The following is a 23,108-nucleotide window of genomic DNA, read 5'->3' as shown; positions in this document are numbered from 1 at the left end:
CAGCAGACGTTGTTTAGTCCCAAGTGTCTCACGTTTCATTAGTGAAATTAGCTATGGCTAGCAAATGGTGCTCATAGTGCAGCCTTTTAAAACTGAAAGTAAAATATAGTACAAATCATGGCCCATCTCAGTGAATATCTGGAGCAACTTATTTTTTCCAGTACAAGAGGTAATATGGGAACAGCAGCTGTTTTTGCAAAACAGTTTATCATGTACTATGCTATTCCCATGGACACAATAGGATTTTTTCAAGTGAACCACATTTTCAACAATAGAGAAAGCTGAATGCTTCAGTTTATCCTATAACGTATTTTTCTAGATGAAATAAAATAACCATCAGACTCAAAACAAACTATTTTATTTAGATTTGACATTCACAATGCATAATAGGTGCAAAATGCAACAGCTAAATCCAGTTTTCATCCACTCCATTAGAGCTTTTGCACATTTGTGAGGCCCAATTTTATAAACCATTTCAATTAGTTTAAGTAGGACAATGCAAATCAATTGCTTTTATACAATGTAAAACCAGTGTACTTTCAGTGCAGTGGATTCCAATACAAATCCTAAAGAACAAATTCCATAGATGAACACTATGATTCATAGCACAAAATTGTTTTAACATTTTAAAGATCGGATTAATTATTCATATTCAAAATGACATAATTTTCACTCTGGAGATATAAAATCAAGACTCTTTTTTTTTTAAATAGCATAAAAAGCAGTACCACTTTTAAGTACAGCCAACACTCTCATACAAGAGAAACAGGTTTTGATCTTTCAAAACCCTTAAGAATTTTTCCCTTTACAATGTTACGGTTCTCCATACAAATAAACTACCCTTTTCTATAAATCTTAATTTTATTAATTCTTTAAATATGATTATCTGAACAAAAAAACAATCTGCAATAAAGTAATTTTTACTTTTTAAGTGCCACTAGAATTTTTTGTGCAATCACAAAAGATACAATACATTCCACTGTTATGTTACCCTGTCCCTATTCTTTCTATTCTAAATGTCCCTAATTTTATCAAGGGATTCTATTGTTGTGTGAAATACCTGAATAATCTAATTTTTAAAAATAATATATTCATTGGAAGCATTTCAATAAATCCAATATTCATTTGAAGCCTTCTGTTATTACCAATCTAAATAAATGAATCCATTTCATGGGCACCTACGAAGATGAACACTGGAAAAAAACCTGTAGATTAATATCCACATGAACATTTCCAAATCTTGTGTTTTTCTAAAATATGTTACCGCTTCTAGCTATCCTACTCAGCCTGGCTGATAGACATGATATGACTTGTGGCATCAGTTCAGAAGAGTATTATACCTTAAGGATGATGAAGGTAAAATGGGGGAAATGCTAGGATTTTGACCAGTGGTTTAGCTAATTCCCATTACTCTTCCTTACATAACCTTCCCTAAAAAGGCAGGCTCAGCTCTGGGAAGAATGCTACATATTCAATTTCAAATCAATTCTGCTGTACAGCTGTTGTGCACATTGTTAATTAACCTGAAATAATTTCAAAGAATGTGCTTATTTGAGCCAATTATAGTTCTCTGTTTGCCATATTTATTTTGTTTTCTTGATAATATGCATAAATTTACTTCTAAATGCCCAAATATTGCAAATTAGAAGAAATACTTAATAAGACAAACAATGCATTTTGAAGGCTCTAATGATATTCAAAAATAGAAAGATAGAATTACTTCAAGATTTTATATGAAGAGTTAGCTTTCTAAAAGGCTTGCAAATAGGGAAAATTTGCAAGCTTTTGAACTTCAGAGTTTAGACATTTCATCACTTCATGTCCCTAAATTTGCCTAATATGAATGCCTTATTTCTCAGTGGTGACATACACACGTGAGGAAATGCTGGTATTCAAGTGATAACTTATACCTTCCTTCCTGCTCTATAACAAAATATGAATTTACCTTAGGTAATTTTTTCTACTGAAAGCATTCCTTTAATGTAGGATAGATTTCAAATACATATTTCTCTTACAATACAGTATTGAGTTATTGAAGACTATGACTTCAGCTTCTAAATTGGATCAAAAATTTTGGAGTGAGATTTCTCTTACAATAAAAATGTATCTAAAAACAATTCCTAAAAGTGCTCATGATAATTAACTTAATACTGAGATTAAAAGTCATTCTTTTCATATGGATCATAACAAGCCACCTTTAAAAAATACCTTCAATATTTTGCTATACAATCGTATGACATACACACATACAAATACTGCTATATTTAATTGTTATTGCTTTATTTGGTCAATAGTTTTTATACACAAAGCATATAAAACTAATTTTATCCAAAAGAATACTGGTGTTCAGTTAGCTTGCAATATGAATTTTGAGCTTTAATGGGTATAGCTAACATATAAACTTAAGGAAACAATATGCATTCTGGATAATTATCTACATAAGGGAATCTGGTTTTCAAAAAACTGTTCATTAAATTTTTGGAAGGCATCTGTTTACATCATATTCTAGTACACCAGTACTCAGTACTTTGATAGAAACCAGTGCCATTATTCTCCCAAGAAGCCTGAATTTTGTGATGGGCAATGGAGATTCCTGAGAACTTAAATTTGCTAAAAACTAAAAACTGTAAAGAAAGCCAACAACTATGACAGCATTCTACTCGACATATCCTTTTAAAATAGCTTTATAGTAATAGTGGCACATTAAAAAACCTTGCTGTGTTTGGTTTGTATAGAGAATAATGTTTATATGAGGTTATTTACTAAACAAAATCCTACCATTTGTTTGCCTGACAACATCTGATGTTTTCAATAACAATAAAATAAAATAAAATAAAATAAAATACAGCAGCTTAAAATGCTTTGAATTTCCAAGTTTATAGCTCATGCCACATCACCATAAGTGACTTCACATTCACAAACACATGTTTTTTTTTAATAAGGCAAAAGCTTACTAATCTTGATAGGCCATAATACATAGGAAGATGCTGTACTCCTAGTGGAAATCTTTCTCAAACTGCAATTTAAGAAGCAGGAGATTTAATTATAATGTGGAGAAAATAGCACATCCATGCCACAATCTCAATCCAGTTGAACCTCACATTGGAATTAATGTTAAAATAAATCAGCCAACTACAGAGCGAAAACACAAAGATGTACTTAGTACAAAATATAATTTTGTCCTTATCACCTCATTCTTCTCTGAGAGTATCCTAATTACTGATAATATTAAGTATGCTAACCATTAACACCATTTTTATTCTTTTTTAAACTGGGGAAGGTTAATTGAATAAAGTATCACCAATACAATGAGGAAAAACTGAAGTAAATATTGCAGTGTTTCCAGCAGGAATCCTTCTTCATAAAATTATTATAACTGAAAATAACAATGAATCTGTGATCTGTTTAAAATCAGAAAAAAATATTATTCTTACGACCAGTTTCTCAGAATGTCTTTTTATCTCAATTTCAAGAACTGAAGTCTCCTTTAGAGTCTGGCATAAAAATTAGTCCTTGAATAGCACAAAACTTTCCGGTGATTCACAAACAAATATAGGAAAGGAGTGTCATACAAGTGTAATTCCTAGGAAGAAGAAATGTTTTCTATTGTCAACTTTTACTTAATACAAACTGGAACATTGATTACTTTTGATGAAAATTAGACCCAAATATGTATAAGTTATTCTAGTTTAAATATTTACAAACGGAAGAATCCCATCCTGCAAATCAGATTTTTATATTTTATTCTAAAGTGCAGCTAATTTAAGGCAAATTTGAAATATAAAATCAAGTTTGTCAATATATACACATATTTTAACTTGAAGATGAGCTTCCCTTATAAGGGAAATAAGAACTCTGAGATAAAATTCTTCGTCATAAGGTGCAATTATCATTTTCATTACAACTATTCAATTCAATGCAATGCAATCCTGGGGCTGTGATCCAGGACAAATAAAATGTCCCTAGTTCTGTGGGAATCCAAACCAATGCAATAATGTATTTGCTATTAATAGGCCCTATTTGCATAAACAGACTTAGGCATGGCTATTTACCCCTGGATCAGGGCCTCAAAAGTTGGAAAAACTTTCAGGGGTCAACATATCTTATGTTACAACAGATAAAAATATAAAAGCTTTTCACTGTTTTCCAAAGAACAGAAAATTTAAAAGGTGTCAATTGTTACACTAAATCAGGGATCGGCAAGCTTAAACACTCAAAGACCCACAAAGGTCCTAACAGGAAGCCCCCGTTCAATTCTGGAGCCAACCGGAAGTCCAGTCCCCCACCATAGTCTCCTCCTAGCATGGCATCCTTTTTCCTCTACCTGTCCTAAACAAAAGCCCTATCAATTCTGGAGCCGACCAGCAACAGGGAGCCGCAGCAGAAGGATGAAAGAGATACATGCGGCTCCGGTGCCGCAGGTTGCTGACCCTGCACTAAATTAACTTCAAAGACTAGTACAGTGATGGCGAACCTTTTCAGGACTGAGTGCCAAAAAGGGAGCACTTCGCTCGTCAGGGCCGCAACCAGGAAGAGGAGCTGCCTAGAGGGCATGCGCGCACCGGATAAAGTACTTCTGGTTTCCGGTGCGCATGCAAGTCTTCCGGTTACTGCCACGCATGTGCATGTGCCGATCAGCTGGCCAGCGTGCATGCTCATGCCGGAAAATGGAAGACCAGCTCTTCCAGTTTCCGGCACTGTTGCACACACAAAGCCAGCTGATCATCGCGTGCAGATGTGCGCCAGAAATCGAGAAGCAGCGATGCAGTGCATGCCAGGCAACATGGCTCTGTGTGCCACTTCGGGCACGCATGCCACAGGTTCGCTATCACGGAACTAGTAGCTCACTGGGAAAAGTGCTATAAGTAGTTTTTACTTAATCAGTTGGTTTTAAAAAAAAAACAATAGCTTCTGTAGTCCTTCAATACTGTGTTTATAAGAAAAGATACTATAGACCCAATGCTACTTTCAGTTCTGATATAGAATATCTTCCATCTCCATCTTCATCAAATTCCTGAAAACTCTGTGGATCATCCACTATAGATTCAACCAGATTTTCCAGGTCCTCATATGATAACTTGTCATTAGTGCCTTGGCTAGAAGTCCTGAATAAATTTTGAAGATCTGCAAGGACAAAAAAAAAAAAAAAATCATAAAAAACTGTTCAAGGTCTCTCCTGAATTCAATCACCCCAAACATCTGTGATCTGCACAAGTCAGTTGCAACTGTGCTTAAGAAATAACTTTATTGTGCCAATAATAGTGTCATGTCTCTCAAACTCAGTCTCCTTACTGTCAGCACTGATATTTCTATCATGGATTATTTAATTAGAGCTGCTCATTCATCTGCAATTCAGAAAATGCAGTTTAGTGTACACTTACTAAACAAAGGCTACTTTCATTATGTCTGGGATGTATAAAACTATCATGGTTTATTAAAACCACCAAAAAAAAGGTCAATATCGCTTTGTAATGGAAAAAGAAATGATATGAAATTAGAATGCAACCTCGTTTTCAGTTTATTAAACTATGGAAAATCATTATGTCTGAGCTGACCCCAAAACAATAATGATATGCCATACATATGCATTAAACTAGCAAAAGCAACACTAAACATTTGGAAAGAGATAATGGCTAAATATTAATGTATGCCAAGTGTCTCAATATAGCTGATTATCTACTTCAAGTATTCAGAGTAGACTGTAGTATAACAACCCATTTTATATTATTTTTATACATTATAGCCACGTTAAAGCCACGTAAAAAAGAATATTTCTTTTTTGTTACTTTAATATTTTCAATTGGATAACCCATGGCAAGAACCCAATAAAAGATATTTAAGAAAATCAAGAGATAATTAGGACATGGGGATCCTGCAAAAGCAGAGACTCACCCTTTTTGCTAACATGATCTAAACGAACATTTTCTGAAGTTATTATGACTAACGGTAACTTCAAAGAGACAGATGAACTGATGATGGGATTAAGTATCTCTCTGTAATCCCAACCCTGCTCATTCCACCTGAAATTAGCAGCCATTTATCCCATCTCAAAGAGATATACACAATCAAATATTTACCATCATAAATAAATCCTTATATATTCATTCATTTTGCCATTTCTAAATGTAGACTCCCAATTTAAATTTGTAAAGACAACTCTTTGACATCTATAGATCCAAATGTATTAATTTCTAGAATCCTTTGCACACAAAACATGGGTTCTTTTTCCATGTCTAAAAACCTCAACTTTACCTTCTAGTTTGGATATTCCAGGTAAGGACAAGCTTCTTGGGTGTCGACTTCCCTCAACATTATTGCCAAGTGATCTTGAAGAAATTCTTGGAAGTTTTGTAGGCTCTGATGTGATGCTCTGTGAATTTTCTACTGTCAAGTAATTTTACAGTAGTCATTTCTTTTTCTTATTTGATAATAGCAAATATTATGCATCAAGGTGGGGGGAGGGGGACTTTGTTTAGATGGTATAAAGCAGTCACAAGCAATCTTATCAGATTTCAAATGTATCTACTTCAAATGTATTCTAAAGTAAATAATAAACATATAGTATAACTGCCTTCTGGAAATTTAAAGACCAGAACTATTACTTATTTTTTTAATCAGATCATCAATTTCAGTTTCTTTTTCAATTGAATTGTACAGTTTATATGTTAGATTAAAGTTGGAAAAAACTCTGAAGTGATTAATCTTGATCTGATTTTTTTACATCTCAAAAACCTGGCATTTTAACAGGGGTGTGTAGACTTTCTATATCCACTGTAAATGGATATAGAATTGTAGCTCATGATAAATGGGGACTCTCAGTAGATCTACCTTAGGGGACCTAGACTCCATCTGGAGTAGATACTCTTTTAAGAAATCCAACTCCAAACCATATAGGACAGTGATGGCTAACCTTTTTGCTGTCATGTGCCAAAAATGGGGGGAGCGTGGGGGGGGGGGGTCGTGCGTGTTCCCACACCTATAATTCAATGCCCCCCTGTGCATGCACACGCAACCCCCCCCTTCCCTCCGCTTTTGGCACCCAACGGCAAAAAGGTTACCGGTGGGCCCAGTAGGCCCGTTTTTTCCCTCTCCTCAGGCTCCAGAGGCTTTCTTGGAGCCTGGGGAGGGCGAAAACGGCCTTCCCCATTCCCCCGGAGGCCCTCCAAAGGCTGGAAACGGTCCATTTCCTGACTTCTGGTGGAACCGCAAGGCCCAAAAATCAGATGGCCGGCACACGAATGCGCGCTGGAGCTGAGCTAGGGCAATGCTCGCGTGCCCACAGATATGGCTCCATGTGCCACCTGTGGCACGCGTGCCATAGGTTTGCCATCACGGATATAGGATGTTAAAGGTGATAATAAGCACCTGTAAACCAAGTGGCCATCAATACAAATCATGTGGAAATGTGTAATGTGATTACACTAGGCAGCACTGGTCAGTTGCATTCTACTACCACTAGCTTCCAAATGGTCTTCAAGGGTGGTCCCAAGTGGAAACTGACAAACATATAAATGCTGAAAATGATGTTCAATTCTATGAAATATGACAACTGAAAGGTTTAGTTCAGAAGCTTGAATTCAAATGCTAGCCAGTAAATAGATCTCCATGCCTTCAGGTATGCATTGGGAAACAGATAACAATTTGTTAAAGTAAGTCAGTAATTAAAGCATCATAAAATGAATTTAGCTGGATAGTCTAATACAATACACAAAATGACATGTATATGAGATGTTTACCTTTAAGTGCTTCAGATCGTTCACTATCTGATTTGCTTGACAGAGCATTAATCAACTGCAGCTTTTCTCTTAGTTTGGATACCTGAGATTCTCCATTTTCTATTTTCTGTAGATTACCAATTAAAAAAAAAAACTCTAAAGAAGCCCTGTTTGTTCTACTTTGATTGCACTTAATACAAAATATACTGGGTAGTTTATACGTTTCTAGCAAGTATATTTATGTATCTTTTTTTCTATGAGAATATTGTAATTGCAAATACTATAATTTTGATGGTTTCAGAACTATCTACATTGAAAAGGGAATTGGCAATGTCAAAACCCAGCAGGAATTTTATCTTAATTCCTATGAAGAATAACTAATTTCAGGTATTGTCGTACCTAGTCATACTTCTATCTATAAGTTGAATAAACTAAATTTAAACATCTCTCTCCTGTACTTCTCTTACATGATTGTATACTGAATTTATCAATCTATGATTGACATAAATACACAGTAAAGCCCATTTTATTGGTAAAATTAGCATTCTCTCCTCAAATCTTAAAGCTAAAAATTCTGTGGTATAAATCTCTGCTATAATGTTACTCTATAGTTTCTCATATTCTTAAAATGTGACTAAACCCTGGATTTGTTAATTACTTTCATTAGTCTTTAGCTACAACATAAAATAACCTGAATAGTTTTGCAGCATGAGAATTATCCTTAGGAACAGGAAGTTGATTTTTTTGAGAAAGTTTTTTTGAGTATATTTTGCCTTGCGTATGTATGTCCTTTAAAAGCACATTTTTCTTTGCATCAAGATATTATATCTAAGGTTTTGAACAAAGAGGAAAGTTGAAGTGATATTCTAATGCCCCATAGAGTAATATTTTATGATATTTTTAAGTATTTTTAAGAAGTATATATACTTTCAGCATTTAATAACAACAAACTCACTTCAATCAATTGGTGACCATATAATTAAAGTTCTAAAATGTTTGAAATAAAAATGCTTTGTAGCTATGTAGCTTCTCTATGTAGATAGAGAAGACACAAGGACCCATTTTCAAGAGCCTTGTACACTTTTCAGTTAAACAGAACTCAACATGGGTAAACAAACAAACCTACATATTGTGCTTTGTCAGCTTTGGAGCAGTTACAGATTTAATATCAACCACTGTAAAAGCTAAGGTATCATTTTACTTGTTTCCATTTTGTTTTTAATACAGTAATGGAATTTCTTCTCTGTGGGTAGATTTATAAAGAAACTAAAAGTGTGTGTGTAATTTTTGTAGGCACACAGCACTGTAAATGTACCGCAATATAGTTTATCCTTATTTTTTTTTTTCAAGGTTGAACCAATATAATCTTTTCAACATTTCAGCTCCCCTGGGACTTTTGTTTTTACAAAATGTGAATGGAGAAAAATGTATATATTTGGGCTATGAACTTTAATTGTTCTGTCATTTCACTTGAGTTGGTTACCTTGCCCTTCTTACCCTCAAAGTCAGGAACACAATTCAAGGGGGCTCTAAAAAATCACCTTCACGATGGTTCTCCAAAACTTACCTCCATATTTTCTACTTTTTCAGCAGTAGTTTCATTTCTTGATTCACTTTCCATATTTACCGAGGTAGTTAGGTTACTCACCTGCAAGAGATAATAATGCATGTGTTTGCTTGTGCCTTACTATTATGCATCATAACATATTGCAAGTGTTTAATTCCCAAAATTGTTAAACACTTACCATACCAAAAGTAAGGTTCTTTCTCTTTTCCGGTTTGTTCAGAATGAACATGTGATTTTCTAAGGAAGTAATTTTCCAGCTTAGATTGGTGACTGTGGAATCCAGATTGAAAAATTTTAAATCATTCAGTTTCTGATGTAACATTAGGGTAGAGTTCATTTCCTCTATAGAGATATCTAGATATTGGTTATCCTGTTTAACAGAAAAACAATCTGATTACTTGACTATAAAAGCAGCGCAACAAAATTATTGAAAATAAGAACAACATAATCTTAATGAATCCAGTACACTATAAACTATTCTCTGTAGCCTTTTCAAGTTCAACAAAACAAACTGTATACCAAAGGAATATGCAATTAGCCCTCGAGTTACAACCACCGTTTAGTGATTTTTGAAAGTTACAGTGGTACCAGAAAAAAATGATTTATGATTGTCCTTCACACTTACGATCTTGTGGCATCCCCATGGTCACATGATCAAAATCCAGACCCTTGGCAACTGGCATATATTTATGATGGTTGCAGTGTCCTAGGGTCATGTGACTACCTTTTGCAATCTTCTGAGAAGCAATGTCAATGGGGAAGCCAGATTCACTTAACAACCATGTTACTAATTTAACAACCACAGTGATTCACTTAACAACTGTGGCAAGAAAGTCGTAAAATGGGGCAAAGCTCACTTAACTGTCATGCTTAGCAATGGAAGTGTGCTCAATTGCAAGTCAAAGACAGAAGCAGAATTAGATGTTATCTCATGTACCTCTTCTCTGATGCAGGCCAATTTCAGTGGCTGTTATGGATTCTGCACAATCATTAAAGTATTAGAATGCCATTGAAGTTTTATGAACATATTTTCATAATATGTTGGGATTTAAATTATTAAATTTAAATTAGAACTGCAGAAAAAACAATTGCTACCAATATGCCTTCCATTGAGGGCATGTATACTGCACGAGCAGAAAAAGGGCTGTGAAAATATCTACAGACCCTTCCCCCTCACATCCTAGACATAAACTGTTTCAACTTCTACCCTCAAAATGACTCTATAGGGTACTCCATGTCAGAACAACTAGACACAAGGACAGTTCCACCCCCCCCCCCCATGCCATTCCTCTGCTAAACAACTAACTCTCACAACATTGTCAAACTAGCTAGAAAGGTATTATTATCATCATTATTCTCATCTTCCCTGTTACCTATCTCCTTATCTTCTTAGGACTATAACTTTGTTGCTTGTATCTTACAATTTATATTGTTTACTTAGTATCCCAGTATGATTTATGTTGATTGCTTATTTAGTATCCATGACTATCACTAAGTGTTGTATCTAATGTTTTATGATGAATGTATTATTACAATGATCTGTCATTATTGTTGAGAACTTTTGCTCCAGGGACAAATTCCTTGTCTGTTTAATCACACTTGGCCAATAAAGAATTCTAAATTACTCCACCTATGCCAGGTGACTAATAGGAAGATAACAGGACCAATTCAGTAACAGTCAGATACTTGGGAGTGTTTAAACACTGAATAATTGTTTTATAGAAACTGCATCTTTTTTCTATTGTGGATGTGATACCTAAGTCTTTATCATATTGCAACTACTCTCAACGATTATAAGATAGATGCATTTGAAGCAACAGCAATAGCTTCTTGACTACTTATTCTTTTCATTCTAGAGACAGTATAAATATCAGCATTTGTGTTCCAAAAATAATACTAAGGAATATAACAATGCAAAGCTATCCTGGCTTTATTTTTACATAACAGTTTTGAAACCGTGATTTCCAAAGCTTTTAAAAGCAAAAAAGCAGCACCTGTTTACAAACGTTCGTCATATTCTTTTCATTTATCTGGGGGACAGAAGAGGAGGAAAAGGAAGGTAAATGCTTTTGTCTAACATCTTCTGTGTGTTCATTCTGAAATATATTAAGATATGTGTTCAAACCAGTTATTATTAGAATATTCATAACCCATCAAGCATAACTCTTATATACATTCCGTAAATAACTGAAGGAGAAGAAAGCAAAGGGAAGACAGTAAACCTTTTGAGAGCAGCCATAAAATACTGGCATTTGCTTTACTTGACATTAAATTTGAATTTAAGGTTTTTATGCAGGAAGAATATGAAGCAGAGTTATAGCTAGAAAAGTGAAGTGTCTAACTAACTGCCTAAAATGTGATGTTAATATTAAAATGTTTCCATCTGGATAAACAGTCAATATCTACAAATCTGCTTATATAAAGTTTATAAATTTAAATTGATTTTAAGACCTGATAAAGTTTAACAAACCTATAAGAACATAAAATATATTCCACTTAAAATGGTAAACAATAAACATCATTTTCTCTTAATAAGTCCATAGGGGTTTTTAACAGGGGTGGATTCTACTTACCTTTACTACCGGTTCGCAACGGGGCTGCTCGCGCATGCACAGAAGCATTTTGATGATGTCAGGGTCAGTGGGCGGAGCCTCCTGCCGGTTTTACTACCGGTTCTATAGAACCGGTGCGAACCGGGGGCAACCCACCACTGGGTTTTAAATAAGAAAATGGGGAGGGGGGGGGAAGCCTCAGCCACTTTTATTTTTAAATTGCATATCAAATCTGAAATTCTTATAGGATGTGCTACAGAATGTACTCTTGTGAAACGTCTATACATCCTTACTATTTCTTTTTGGAGAGTTTCTAGAGTCTTCTTTTGCTCTTCAATTGCTGCTTGCATGGCCTCAACATCATGATGAACACTAGTTACTGTGCTACCTATAGTAGCGACACTCTAGAAAAAAAACCAACAGCAAATCTTTTAGCATCAGACATTCATTGATCAACTAATTGAAATTCAAATGTGTTTACTCCAATGAGGAATTATTTTAATTGGTTACATTAAATACAAAGAATGTACATTAACAAATCTCATTTATTGCAGTATGAATAACAACTTATTTTCTTGGATATATTTAACTGGGAACTTATATCACATTTGAAAAATATGGAATGAGGTCATGGAAAAAATTAGTCACTTTGTATTGCTCCATTGAAATCACTTCCACATCAAACCTTATATAAAGTATATGTTGTAGTGTATACACACAACCAGACAACATAATTTATATTGCCATATACACACGAAGGTTCCAACTGCATCAGCATTCTACATGCTTGGATATGCAAGAAAAGATACATCCTATGATAAACTTTTTATATTTGGAGAAAAACATGCAAACATTTTGTAAACATGTTTAGAAACACAAACCTCTAGTATTATCAGTTCTATTATCAGATCACAAAGTATGATGAAAACTACTTTCTTTATAGGAAAAATATATAAAGTGCTGGAAATACAACCTGTCTATAGTATTGCACTTAGCTTACATATAGAAAAAGGAACTTATTTCCAGGTAAGCCAACATAATATTGGCTGTAAACATATAAGGACAACAATTCTGAATACATTACTTATGCCCAGTTTTACTAGTAGGCCTCAATACTGCAAAGACACTGAAATCACCACTACTAATTGTCCCCTATATTCTTCCTACAAGTGATTTGTCTAGTCATGATCTAGTCACATAAACTGGAAAACTCATGGATTTCAATAGTTTTACAAATATGTTTTTGTTTTCTTCATACATTTTCAAATAAAGAGGGATTAAAACGTAATAAAATATAGTTCCTATTAGAAAGGAAGGACACAATGAAAAGCTCTGTACTTGTCAAATTATCTAAAGCACAAAAATTCTAAAGACAGATTAGTATTAAATATAATACATACTTTCTGAAGCTCTTCCACTGTAACAGGAAGATTAATTAAATCAGAAGCAGATTTCATATTTGCTTTGAGATGATTTACTGCCAACATCAACAAAGATATCTGTAATCACAAATGAAAGAATGACTTTACAGGACAGGTTTTTTTTAATCTTTTCTGTTGTAAAGGTTCATCCTAAAACCATGTTATGAATGTGTTACTGTTGAATTACCAGGACTGAAGACTGACTCAAAGGAACAAACCTGAACTACAAAATGCTGCCCAAGGTGCTGCTGATAGTTTTACAGAGGAATTATTGAGTCTGTCATCTGTACCTCTATAACTGTCTGGTTTTGCACTGCAACCAATCAAGACAAACATAGACTTCAATGGATAATTAGAACTGCAGATAAAACAATTGCTATCTATCTGCCTTCCATTGAGGACCTGTATACTGCATATTATTTAACACTATTTTTGATGCAACTTTACTTGAACAAATGCTTGCTCACTTTACCTGTTTGTTTATTTCAGTGATGTTTATCCATATTTTGTTTATCCCCAAATCTCCATTCTTAATTTTTTCCAATTCCTTTTCTTTGTTAAGGAGGTCTTCAGTCATTCTGGGAATTTCTTGAAATGAAGTTTTTTGATTAGATTCCACTAAAATAGAAAATTAAATACTTATTGAATCTGAAAACATGAACATAATTTCTTTCAAGCTCTAATTCTTAATATCTAAGAGGCTATGACTCTCATTATGAATATGCCTAAGTTCTTTTGGAGATATTCCCAGCTTTAGAAGCCCATTATCATTACCATAATATGCAGAAGAGCCTGTTCTCCTGCACTGTTCCCAAATTATGGGAATTGCATTTGGTCTCTGCTGTCTTGCATTTAGAAACATTATCTCTCGTTAATTATTATATTAATATGAGACTTAAAACTTGCTAGAGTAGAAAAACAGAGTATAATTCAAATAAACAACAAACATTTTCTTCCAGGTCTCAAGTACACTTCCCAGTGCATTTATTGTACTCATTTTTCATAAAACAGTAAAACACAAGACACCCCATGCCCTATTGGGTCATCCTTTCAAAGATATGTCCTTATCTAAACAAAGACCATAGGTGGGAAAAACAATTGTGGAGCGGGAGCAACTTCTGACTTCCTGCCTGCTTCCCCATCGAGTTTCCATGTGGGAAGTTGGTAGGTAGCATAAGATAACCTTCCTTCCTCCCTTCCCTTCCTTCTTCCCTTCCCTCCTTCTCCATTTACTTTGCTTTTGGTACACTTGCAGGAAGAAGTTAGCAGGGAAGCCAACAGAAAGTTTTTCTCTCCCTCTCACCAGGCAGTGGTGCAGGGGTGTGCATGAAAGAGGTGCTGTATGGGTCAGGGAAGGTAATACCAGTCAAGAAAAGAAACGGGGGGTGGGGGGAAGAACGCAGATCAGGGAAGGACAGAGGCAGAGCATGGGCTGGGGGATTTGTTCCTCCATTTCTGCTCCCTTCTTTTCCACCTGTTGGATGGGAGAGGGGTTAAGGAATTGTTAGATTGGTTGGGAAGCCCTCACAGCAGTGAAAATGAAGATCATGTGACCACAGCAAGAGTACAGCACCGCCAGAAGCAGCTACATCTTTCCCAAATTTCATTCCCTTGAGTCACTGGTCCTGGATTTTGTAAATTAGTCCATTTGAGGTACACTTTTAGTTCAAAAATTGTTGCTGCATGATGCATGCTTTTGCTCAGTTAAAGGTCATGACAATCAGAGGTTCAGTAGTATATACTGTAAGTATCTATGCCAATACACTTATACTTTTCTAATCCATAACTGATGACATATAATTCGGTGTTCACTAGTAATAATGAAGTTGAAATCCAATACACCGATAATAGAAGCAAGCCATTGTAAACTAGCAAATCAATAAGCTTTTAGGATCAAACATTTTAACTTTTATTAGAGATTGCAATCAAATTGTCATAAACATGCCTTAAAATTGACCACAAAATATTTAATTATGTTTAATAAGCATGTGCCGTTTTTCTATATGCTTAAGACTCTATTTTCTGCAGTTTCGCAAAAAACATTGTTTACATGCAGATGTATTAATAATAAAGGAACCCACAAATGGAAGATCTGTTAATCATGTCATTAATCAGAAATACTAGCATTAGCAAACAAAAACATTTTTGTTCATGCTATTGAATTCTTATGATTAAGTATGATATAACTCACCAACTCCCTACATGAAGAAACATTGTTTTCTTAAATATAAATGACATTACTAAGATTCCAATAGCAGTTCAACAATTGAATAAACTGCTTTAGGTGATTCTCATTGGCTGGAGCTACTTAAACAGAGAACAGATGGCCACCAATCACAGATTTTGTAATAGTACATTCCTTTACTGGGCAGGGAGGTGGACTACTCCAAGGTCCTTTTCATTCTTTGCTTCTTAATTTCAAAATCCAATCATAAAAGATGTTAATTACATCAACCCAAAGGTCAAAAAAAAGCACAAGCTTTCAATATCTTCATCAGGAAATATTTTAAGACCCAGAAGTGGAGGGTGAAGAAGAAGAAAAAATTGACAATACAGATAGTCCTTGACTTACAACAGTTCATTTACTGACTGTCCAAAGTTACAACAGCACTGAAAAAGTGACATGATAATTTATCACAGTTACGACCTTTCCAGCAACCTCATCATGTGATCAAAATTCAGATGCTTGGCAACTGATTCATATTTATGACTGTTGCTGTGTCCCAAGATCATGTGATCACCTTTTGAGACGTTCTGACAAGCAAAGTCAATGGAGAAGCTAGATTTACTTAACAACCAGGTGATCAACTTATCAACTGCAATGATTCACTTAATAACTGAGGCAAGAAAGGTCATAAAACAGGGTTAAATTAACTTAACAGAAAAAATCTCAGTTAACAGCAAAAATTTTGGGCTCAGTTGTGGTTGTATGTCAGGGACTACCTGTACTGAAATATAAAATCTGCAGTGTCCATATCAACATTAGAATGTAGGACAGGACAGCAATTAGGGTCTCCCTGGTGCAGAGGTTGTCTATTATAACCAAGACAGATGCAGCTATTTCTGTAATAGAGAGCTGTTCCGAATTTTGAAAATATAAAATATTCCTGGTCTCTGAAATGAGCATCCATTCATTCTTTACTTGCTTTATACAGCATTATGTTCTATAAAGAAGAAAGTTTGCCTAAACATACAGTACTACCTTCTATCAATTTAAAACAAAACAGAGGATATTTGTTTTTGCTTTTGGTAAAATATTCTTAAGAAAATGGGAATATATGATTTTGCCCCATAATGCATGCTAAAGGCAAACTATATGCTAATTTCTTCCCCGTAGAGATGGCAAATATTTGAAATTTGAACTTACTGGTTCTAAATCTTTCCTTTAATCCATCCAGATCTTCTTTGAGAGCAACTTGCATCCATACCAATCCAACACAGGCCACCACACAAGCAGCCAGGATGACAAAAGTACATAACGGGCAGCAGAGTTTGCAGCATCGCAGGTAGTCACCCCTACATTAAAAATGTTTTAAATTGGTATTTGCGAACAGAGCTAAATATTACATTAAACAAATACCTTACTAAATTCAATGTAGGAAGCAATCCTGCTTTTTAATTCTATATAATTGTACTATACCAAATATGAAATTCCATGCTATGAAAAATTAGGAATAAAAATAGAACTGCCAATATTGTATTATCCTTGTCCTGCATCTGAAATACTAAGTTTAGTTCTGGTAATAGTACTTGGAAAATATAACACAGAAAAAAAAAGCAAAAAGCAAAAGCATAATATAGCAACCAAAATGATCAAGGATATGAAACATCTATATAAGAAAAGGCTACAATATTTGGGATACTTTGGCTTAAAAAAGGGTGATATGACTGAAGCATATAAAATTATGCATAGAACTCAGAGAAGAACAAATAGTGTTATTCTACATCAAGCCTGAGATAGAATTTTGAAGTTGAACACATTAAACAAAAGTACAAGAAAAAAGTACCTTATCCCACAGGAATATGTGTAGAAACATTACAAAGTAAAAACAAATGTACAACAAATGCCAATAAAACCAGATTATGCTTTGATATATGTTTATGTACTACTGCAACCAAAATCATATTATGGAATCAAATTAACAGTATAATCTCTGCAAACTGACAATACTCAAGCAGAAAGAATGACAATATCATTCTTCCCCATACCTGCATCATTAAGCAGACCACAAGAACAACACCGGGATAAGTTGTACAAGTAACACACCCAAGTTACTATGTCAGGAAAGGCCAATTCTCCACACTGTGTTGCTGTAGTCATACCTCAGCAGCAATCGTTTTCAGTTCCAGTTGCGCTCAGCAATTTGATGTTCTCCAAATGAGCTATGATTACAACTACCATCAATCCAAAGCAGCTAACAGCTGAAGTTTTGGAATTAAAATCCAACACAAAATCAGAGCAACAGATTGAAGGCTATGTTAATAATATTGCTATTCCACTGCTATATTTTCCGATTTATATTCATTCCAAATCCAACCTTATTTCTCAATACCTGTTAACTCGGCTTCTACAAAATTCTGAGTCGATTACAGGTAGTCCTCAACCTACGACCACAATTGAGGCCAAAATTTATGTTGCTAAGCAAGGAATGTGTTAAGTGAGTTTTGCCTCGTTTTACGACTTTTCTTGCCACGTCTGTTAAGTGAATCACTGCAGTTGTTAAAATTAGTAACCCGGTTGGTTAAGTGAATCTGGCTTTCCCCCATCAACTTTGCTTCTCAGAAGATTGCAAAAGTTGATCCCATGATCCCAGGGGCACTGCAACCGTCATAAATGTGAGTCAGCTGTCAAGCTTTCGAATGTAAAACACGTGGCCATGGGGATGGCTGCCAAGGTCATAAGGGTGAAAGACGGTCATCAGTCACACTTTTTTCAGTGCCAGTTGTAACTTCGGTCACTAAGTGGATTGTTGTAAATCGAGGACTACCTGTATAAACTGAAACCTTCTCTACGCCCTCCATAAAACGCCGCAATCTCTTCCCATTTCTAAACCTCCCGATCCCCACAGACAATCCTCGGTTCCCGTACCCTGCCTATCCATCCCGGCTTTCCCAGCCACCTTCCTCCCTTCCTCCCTGGATTATGCGGGTCTCACTTAGAAAAGCGGGTGCGGGAGCCCTGCAGTCCGAATCTATCCCCGTAATCCGGATCAGAGGAACTGCTGGTGATGCTCTCGGCAGACTCGGTGCGGAGCAACCGATGCCCCGAGGCAGAGCCTTTCCTGGGATGCTTCTTTTTGAGCCGGCCGCCTCCGCCGCTTCCGCTTCCCCGGTCGCCGTTTCCACCGCCGAGGCCTATGAGCGCGTTCAGCTCCTTGCGTTTTTTCATCCTCTTCTGCTGAGCCGGGGCGAGGCTCTGGGGAGCCGAGCTCCGCAACGCAGGAGGAGCTCCTAACTCGGGGCCCCGGCTCGCCAGCTTCAGCGTTTCCGACGTTCACCGCCCAGACGGGCGTCTCAAGAGGGCCGGGCCGGATCTCTCAGGCTTCGGCGATGCCGTTGTGGCCGATTCTTCTTCCCACCGGCTTTAGCTGCCGCCGCAGGAACCCCAGCCATGGCCGTGGGAAGAACATCGCTTCCTCTTGCTCCTCGCCGACCAAAGGGTTGGAGCCATTAGTTGCTAGCACCGGAGACACCGATTGGAGGGTTTTGCTCGTGGGCCAGAACCTACCAGTATCCCCTCCTCCTGTTGGATAAAAAGATTGTTTTTCTTACCTCTGCCTTCTTCCCTATTGGGCTATGTTAGCCTTTTTTTTCATTGGCTAGTGACATTTACATCCGGGGAACCGGTTAATACCCGCCCACAGCGAGGAGTGTAAATAAATTAACCAATTAAAGGGGCCAGGACTTAGAGAGAGATAAATGGGATAAATTACAATGACACTTTACTTGCAAAGATGATTGAATAGATCTTCTCGATGAAATGCCGTTGGATCAACTACTCTGCTTCAAATGTCATTAATTACTTAGAGTGGAGAAAAAAAGACATGCTGACTAGAGGGGGAAGGGAAAAAAAGTAAAACAGCATAGAGAAAATAGACCAAAAAAAAAAAAAGGCTTACAATGTAGTTGCAAACTTCTGAATTCACCCGAACTCCCCAGACAAGATGGTTGGAAATTCAGAAAAAGCTTGGCTTCATCAAAGAGCCTTATTTATTTATTTATTTGTTTGTTTGTTTGTTTGATTGATTGATTTATATGCGGCCCTTCTCCCGAAGGACTCGGGGCGGCTCACAAAGAAACAGAATACAAAAGTTAAAAGACAAATTAAAACAGAATATCCAATAAATAAGGTTACACATGGGAATACCAATTCAAATTTAAGATTTAAGAATTCAAAAAGCTACAAAATCAATTTAGGGTCATATCCAGCTGTGCTACCTAAGATATTGGCTCAAAAAATATTTTGAAAGTCCTCAAAGTTTCTTCTAATTTTGTAAAATAAATTTATTACATGCTCATATTTAAAATTCTGCAGATTTTCCCTGCAGTATCAGTCCCTGATTGGCTATGAGAAAACTTTCAGAAATATAATAAATTGTAGTCCTAGCTTTATAAAAAGTCTTCAGTCATATGTTTTAAAAAGCCTTTAGTTTAGGCATGTTTTTTTTTTAAAAAAAAGTTTTATTGGTTTTTTTCTTTTCTCCTCTCCCACCTTCACCCACATCTTTCTTTCTTTTTTGAACAGAGTGTTGGTCGTTTCTTATTTTATACAATTAGTCAAATTAAAATATATTTTACTCAATTACAATTTTTGTCAATATCGTCTTCCTCCCTTTCTTTTTTTTTGAATATACCTCAGTATATTTCTATACTTGCATACGTAAACATCTTTTTCATTTATCCCTAAATTCTAACTTTACTATTTATACATATTTATCCTCTTTTATTCTTAAACAATTCATTCTTTTTCTTAATATATTTATATTTGTTTGTTCAGAGCTGCCTTTCTTCCACTTCATCTTTTTTTTTATTGTACAGCAATCTTTCTCCTCAAACCTAGCCTCCCCCTCTTCTCCTTCCAACTTACTTTCCCCATCTTCTTCTTCTCTTCTCTACTTCCCCTTCCCTTCTCCTTTGCCTCCTCTCTTCCTCCCTGTCTTGCCTTCTCTCCTACTCTACTTTCCCTTCCCTTCCTTCCTCTCTACTTTTCCATTCCTCTCTCTCCTTCCTCCTCCCTTCCAATTCCTTCATCTCTATTGCTGTATTCATTTTCAACTTAATGTTTCCCATTGTGGAGTCCAGGCAGCCCGATCCTTTATCTTTTTAATTATTAACTATATATTTCATCTTGTTCTCTTTTTTTCCTTCAAATCTTTACTCAAACACTTTTCTAATCTCTTATCTTTTTTACTTTTACCAATATATTTTTTCTGCTTTCCTTCTTGCAAGTATAACATTTAAATCATTTTTATCATTCACTTTTACATTTAATTTCAATTATTAAATATATTTCTCAAAACATCTTAACAATATATTTCCACTTATTCAAATATATATTTATAAAGCACATCTTAATCCTTTCTCATTTTACCCAATCCAATTAGTTCTTAAAATATTCTTAATTTGTCTTCTTTTCTCTTTTTATTTGTTTCAAATATATAGTTTAAGATATTCCAAATATTACATTTCCCCCAACTAGTTTATTCATATTGTCAAAACTTATCATTCTATAAACCTCCAATATTATTGAGCATGTGACATTTATTACAGTTTTCCCTTTGTTTCTACTTTTCCTTTTTTGTATCTTTTCATTATTAATATTTTGTATCTTAAAATCATAAAATCTTTGCCCTTAATTTCCCATTATTTCCCATCCCTTTTCCCTCTTTCTTATATTTCCACCGTAAATCCCAGTGTAATCATTTATATTTTTAATATTTTTTCTTCTCCACCCTCTTTTCCTTCTTTGCCTTTTGTTTTCTTCTTCTTCCTTTCTTTTGTATTTTAAAAGTCTGCAGTCTCCTATTCTGCCCTATATTTCCCAGTTTCTCCTTTCTCTTTCCTTTTTTGTGTCTTTTCATTGCTAATCCTAGCATGCTTATTATGTATTTTAAAATAATAAAACCTTTATTTTGTCCTTTGTTTCTTATTATTTTCCATCTCTTTTGTCTCTTTCTTATCTTTCCACTGTAAATCTCAGTGTAATCATTAAGTTTTTTATATTTTTCCTGTTCCACCCTCTCTTCCTTCTTTGTTTCTTTTCTTTTTGTCCATACTTAATATTACAATTGTTTAATTTTCCATAGTCAGTCTCTTTGTCTTTGTCTTCTTCATTATCCATCTCTCTTTCTTGTTTCTCATTAGCCATTTCCTTGTCATCTTCAGTGCATTCTAGCTCTGTCTTTGCCTCCTCAGATTTCTCAGAGGCTCCAGCTTCATGGTGATTCACTCTGATCGCCTCCCCCCACCCCTCACCGGCTCGGAGAGCGTTTCTCGGGCTATTCAAGGGACTTGCCTGTCCCTCTTTAGACACCAAGCTGCCTCTCTTTCTTCACTGTCACTACAGGACAGCTTCGGTCCGAAGACCGCCAGGTGCGGTTTGTCTGGCTGGATTTTGCCAAGCTCGTCGGAGCTGGACATTTTCCCAGCCAGTACAGCCACACCGCTTTCGGAGTCTCCCAATTTCGTTCACCAATACTTTATGCCCATCCAGCAGCATGGGGGCAATGTAAAAAAAAGTTGAGACGGTGAACAAAACTATACAGTTGAAACCTTGCCCCTTTGTAAATATGTGATGAGGCACACCCAAAGGGAACAGGGTTTGATTGTGTGTCTATAACCACCATCTTAAACCTTTATGCCTGTCACTACCTGGAGAACCCCTATGCCCAATACACATGTGCTTTTATAATAGCCAGAGTTCTGGAAGAGAGATTCAATGGCACACCTAGATAGATCATTCATGTCCATAACTTTTTGAAGAAATTGAGTCTATAGCACACATTCTTTATTGTTGCCCTTTTATTTGATGTAAACAAAAAAATCATATTTATTTTGATTATCAGATACAACAAAATATATATTATTCTTCTAACCTTAGCAGTTACATTAGAGATAACTTCTAAGAGAGCAGATAACTTCTGCTCTCTTGTTAACGCTATTCATTGTTACACTTGTTTCTTGTTTGCCCATCGCTAGTGTTTAGATCTCATGTTCAAAACAGTTTTCCCACTGGTAGTTGTGATCATGACATAGATATATAAATTTGTAAAGGAAACTATTAACTATTATTTGATAACCTCCACCCTAACCCATTTGCTGGGAGATGGGGTGGAAGCATGAAACAGTGAAATAAGTGCATATTCTCCATTGGTGAGTGAAACTTGCTGGGGGGGGGGACTGGATAAACAAAAGGGGACAAGAGCCCTTGTTTCATCATGGCGAAACCATTTATTTGTTAATAAATATTAACAAATGGCAAAACCATTTATTTGTTAATAAATATTAACAAAACTTCAAAGTACTGTTTTACAGACTTGTTTAGGGACTGCAGGATGCAGAAGTAAGTGGCTCTACTGATCTAGCCATATTAACATAATTATTCTGTTGGAAGGAAAAAAGAAGCCTTTTCCTTTAAGGATAGTTGAAAGGCAGAGCTTCCCCTTCCTGAATTCAAAACTCCCGGCTGGGAGATTACTTCGAAATGATTGGAGGTCAGGTGCTTGAGAGTAGAATCAGTTTATTGTTTCTAGGAAGGCAGACAAGAAACAAATATAAGCACAGCCTTCCGAGGCTAGCCTGTTTTAACTGTAAGAGTAACCCTTTTTTATAACCTAAAACATCGTTTGATTTT

The 23,108-nt window shown here is 35.6% G+C and overlaps 1 protein-coding gene across 4 annotated transcripts; it reads right to left on the bottom strand.

Moving 5' to 3' along the window:
* Nucleotides 1-342: 342 nt before the first annotated feature.
* Nucleotides 343-18,899, bottom strand: EFCAB14 (EF-hand calcium binding domain 14). 4 transcript variants are annotated; one of them, XM_070941359.1, is made up of 11 exons: nt 18,412-18,899; nt 16,623-16,771; nt 13,728-13,873; nt 13,235-13,333; nt 12,128-12,238; nt 11,277-11,378; nt 9,461-9,652; nt 9,283-9,363; nt 7,737-7,842; nt 6,253-6,384; nt 343-5,124 (listed from the first exon to the last, which is right to left on the bottom strand). In XM_070941359.1, exons 1-11 carry the CDS (start codon nt 18,642-18,644, stop codon nt 4,949-4,951), a joined length of 1,527 nt encoding a protein of 508 aa, XP_070797460.1. In that variant the 5' UTR covers nt 18,645-18,899; the 3' UTR covers nt 343-4,948. The 4 variants fall into 4 exon arrangements, with proteins under 4 accessions (XP_070797460.1, XP_070797461.1, XP_070797463.1 ...); XM_070941360.1 differs by having other exon boundaries at nt 6,253-6,381; XM_070941362.1 differs by having other exon boundaries at nt 11,277-11,312.
* Between the last annotated feature and the right edge of the window lie 4,209 nt (nt 18,900-23,108).

This window comes from Pituophis catenifer, unplaced genomic scaffold (genome assembly GCF_029215685.1).
Source record: "Pituophis catenifer annectens isolate HBS135680 unplaced genomic scaffold, rPitCat1.0.hap2 SCAF_3, whole genome shotgun sequence".
Lineage (NCBI taxonomy): Eukaryota > Metazoa > Chordata > Lepidosauria > Squamata > Colubridae > Pituophis > Pituophis catenifer.
This window is presented reverse-complemented; position numbering and strand designations above follow the sequence as displayed.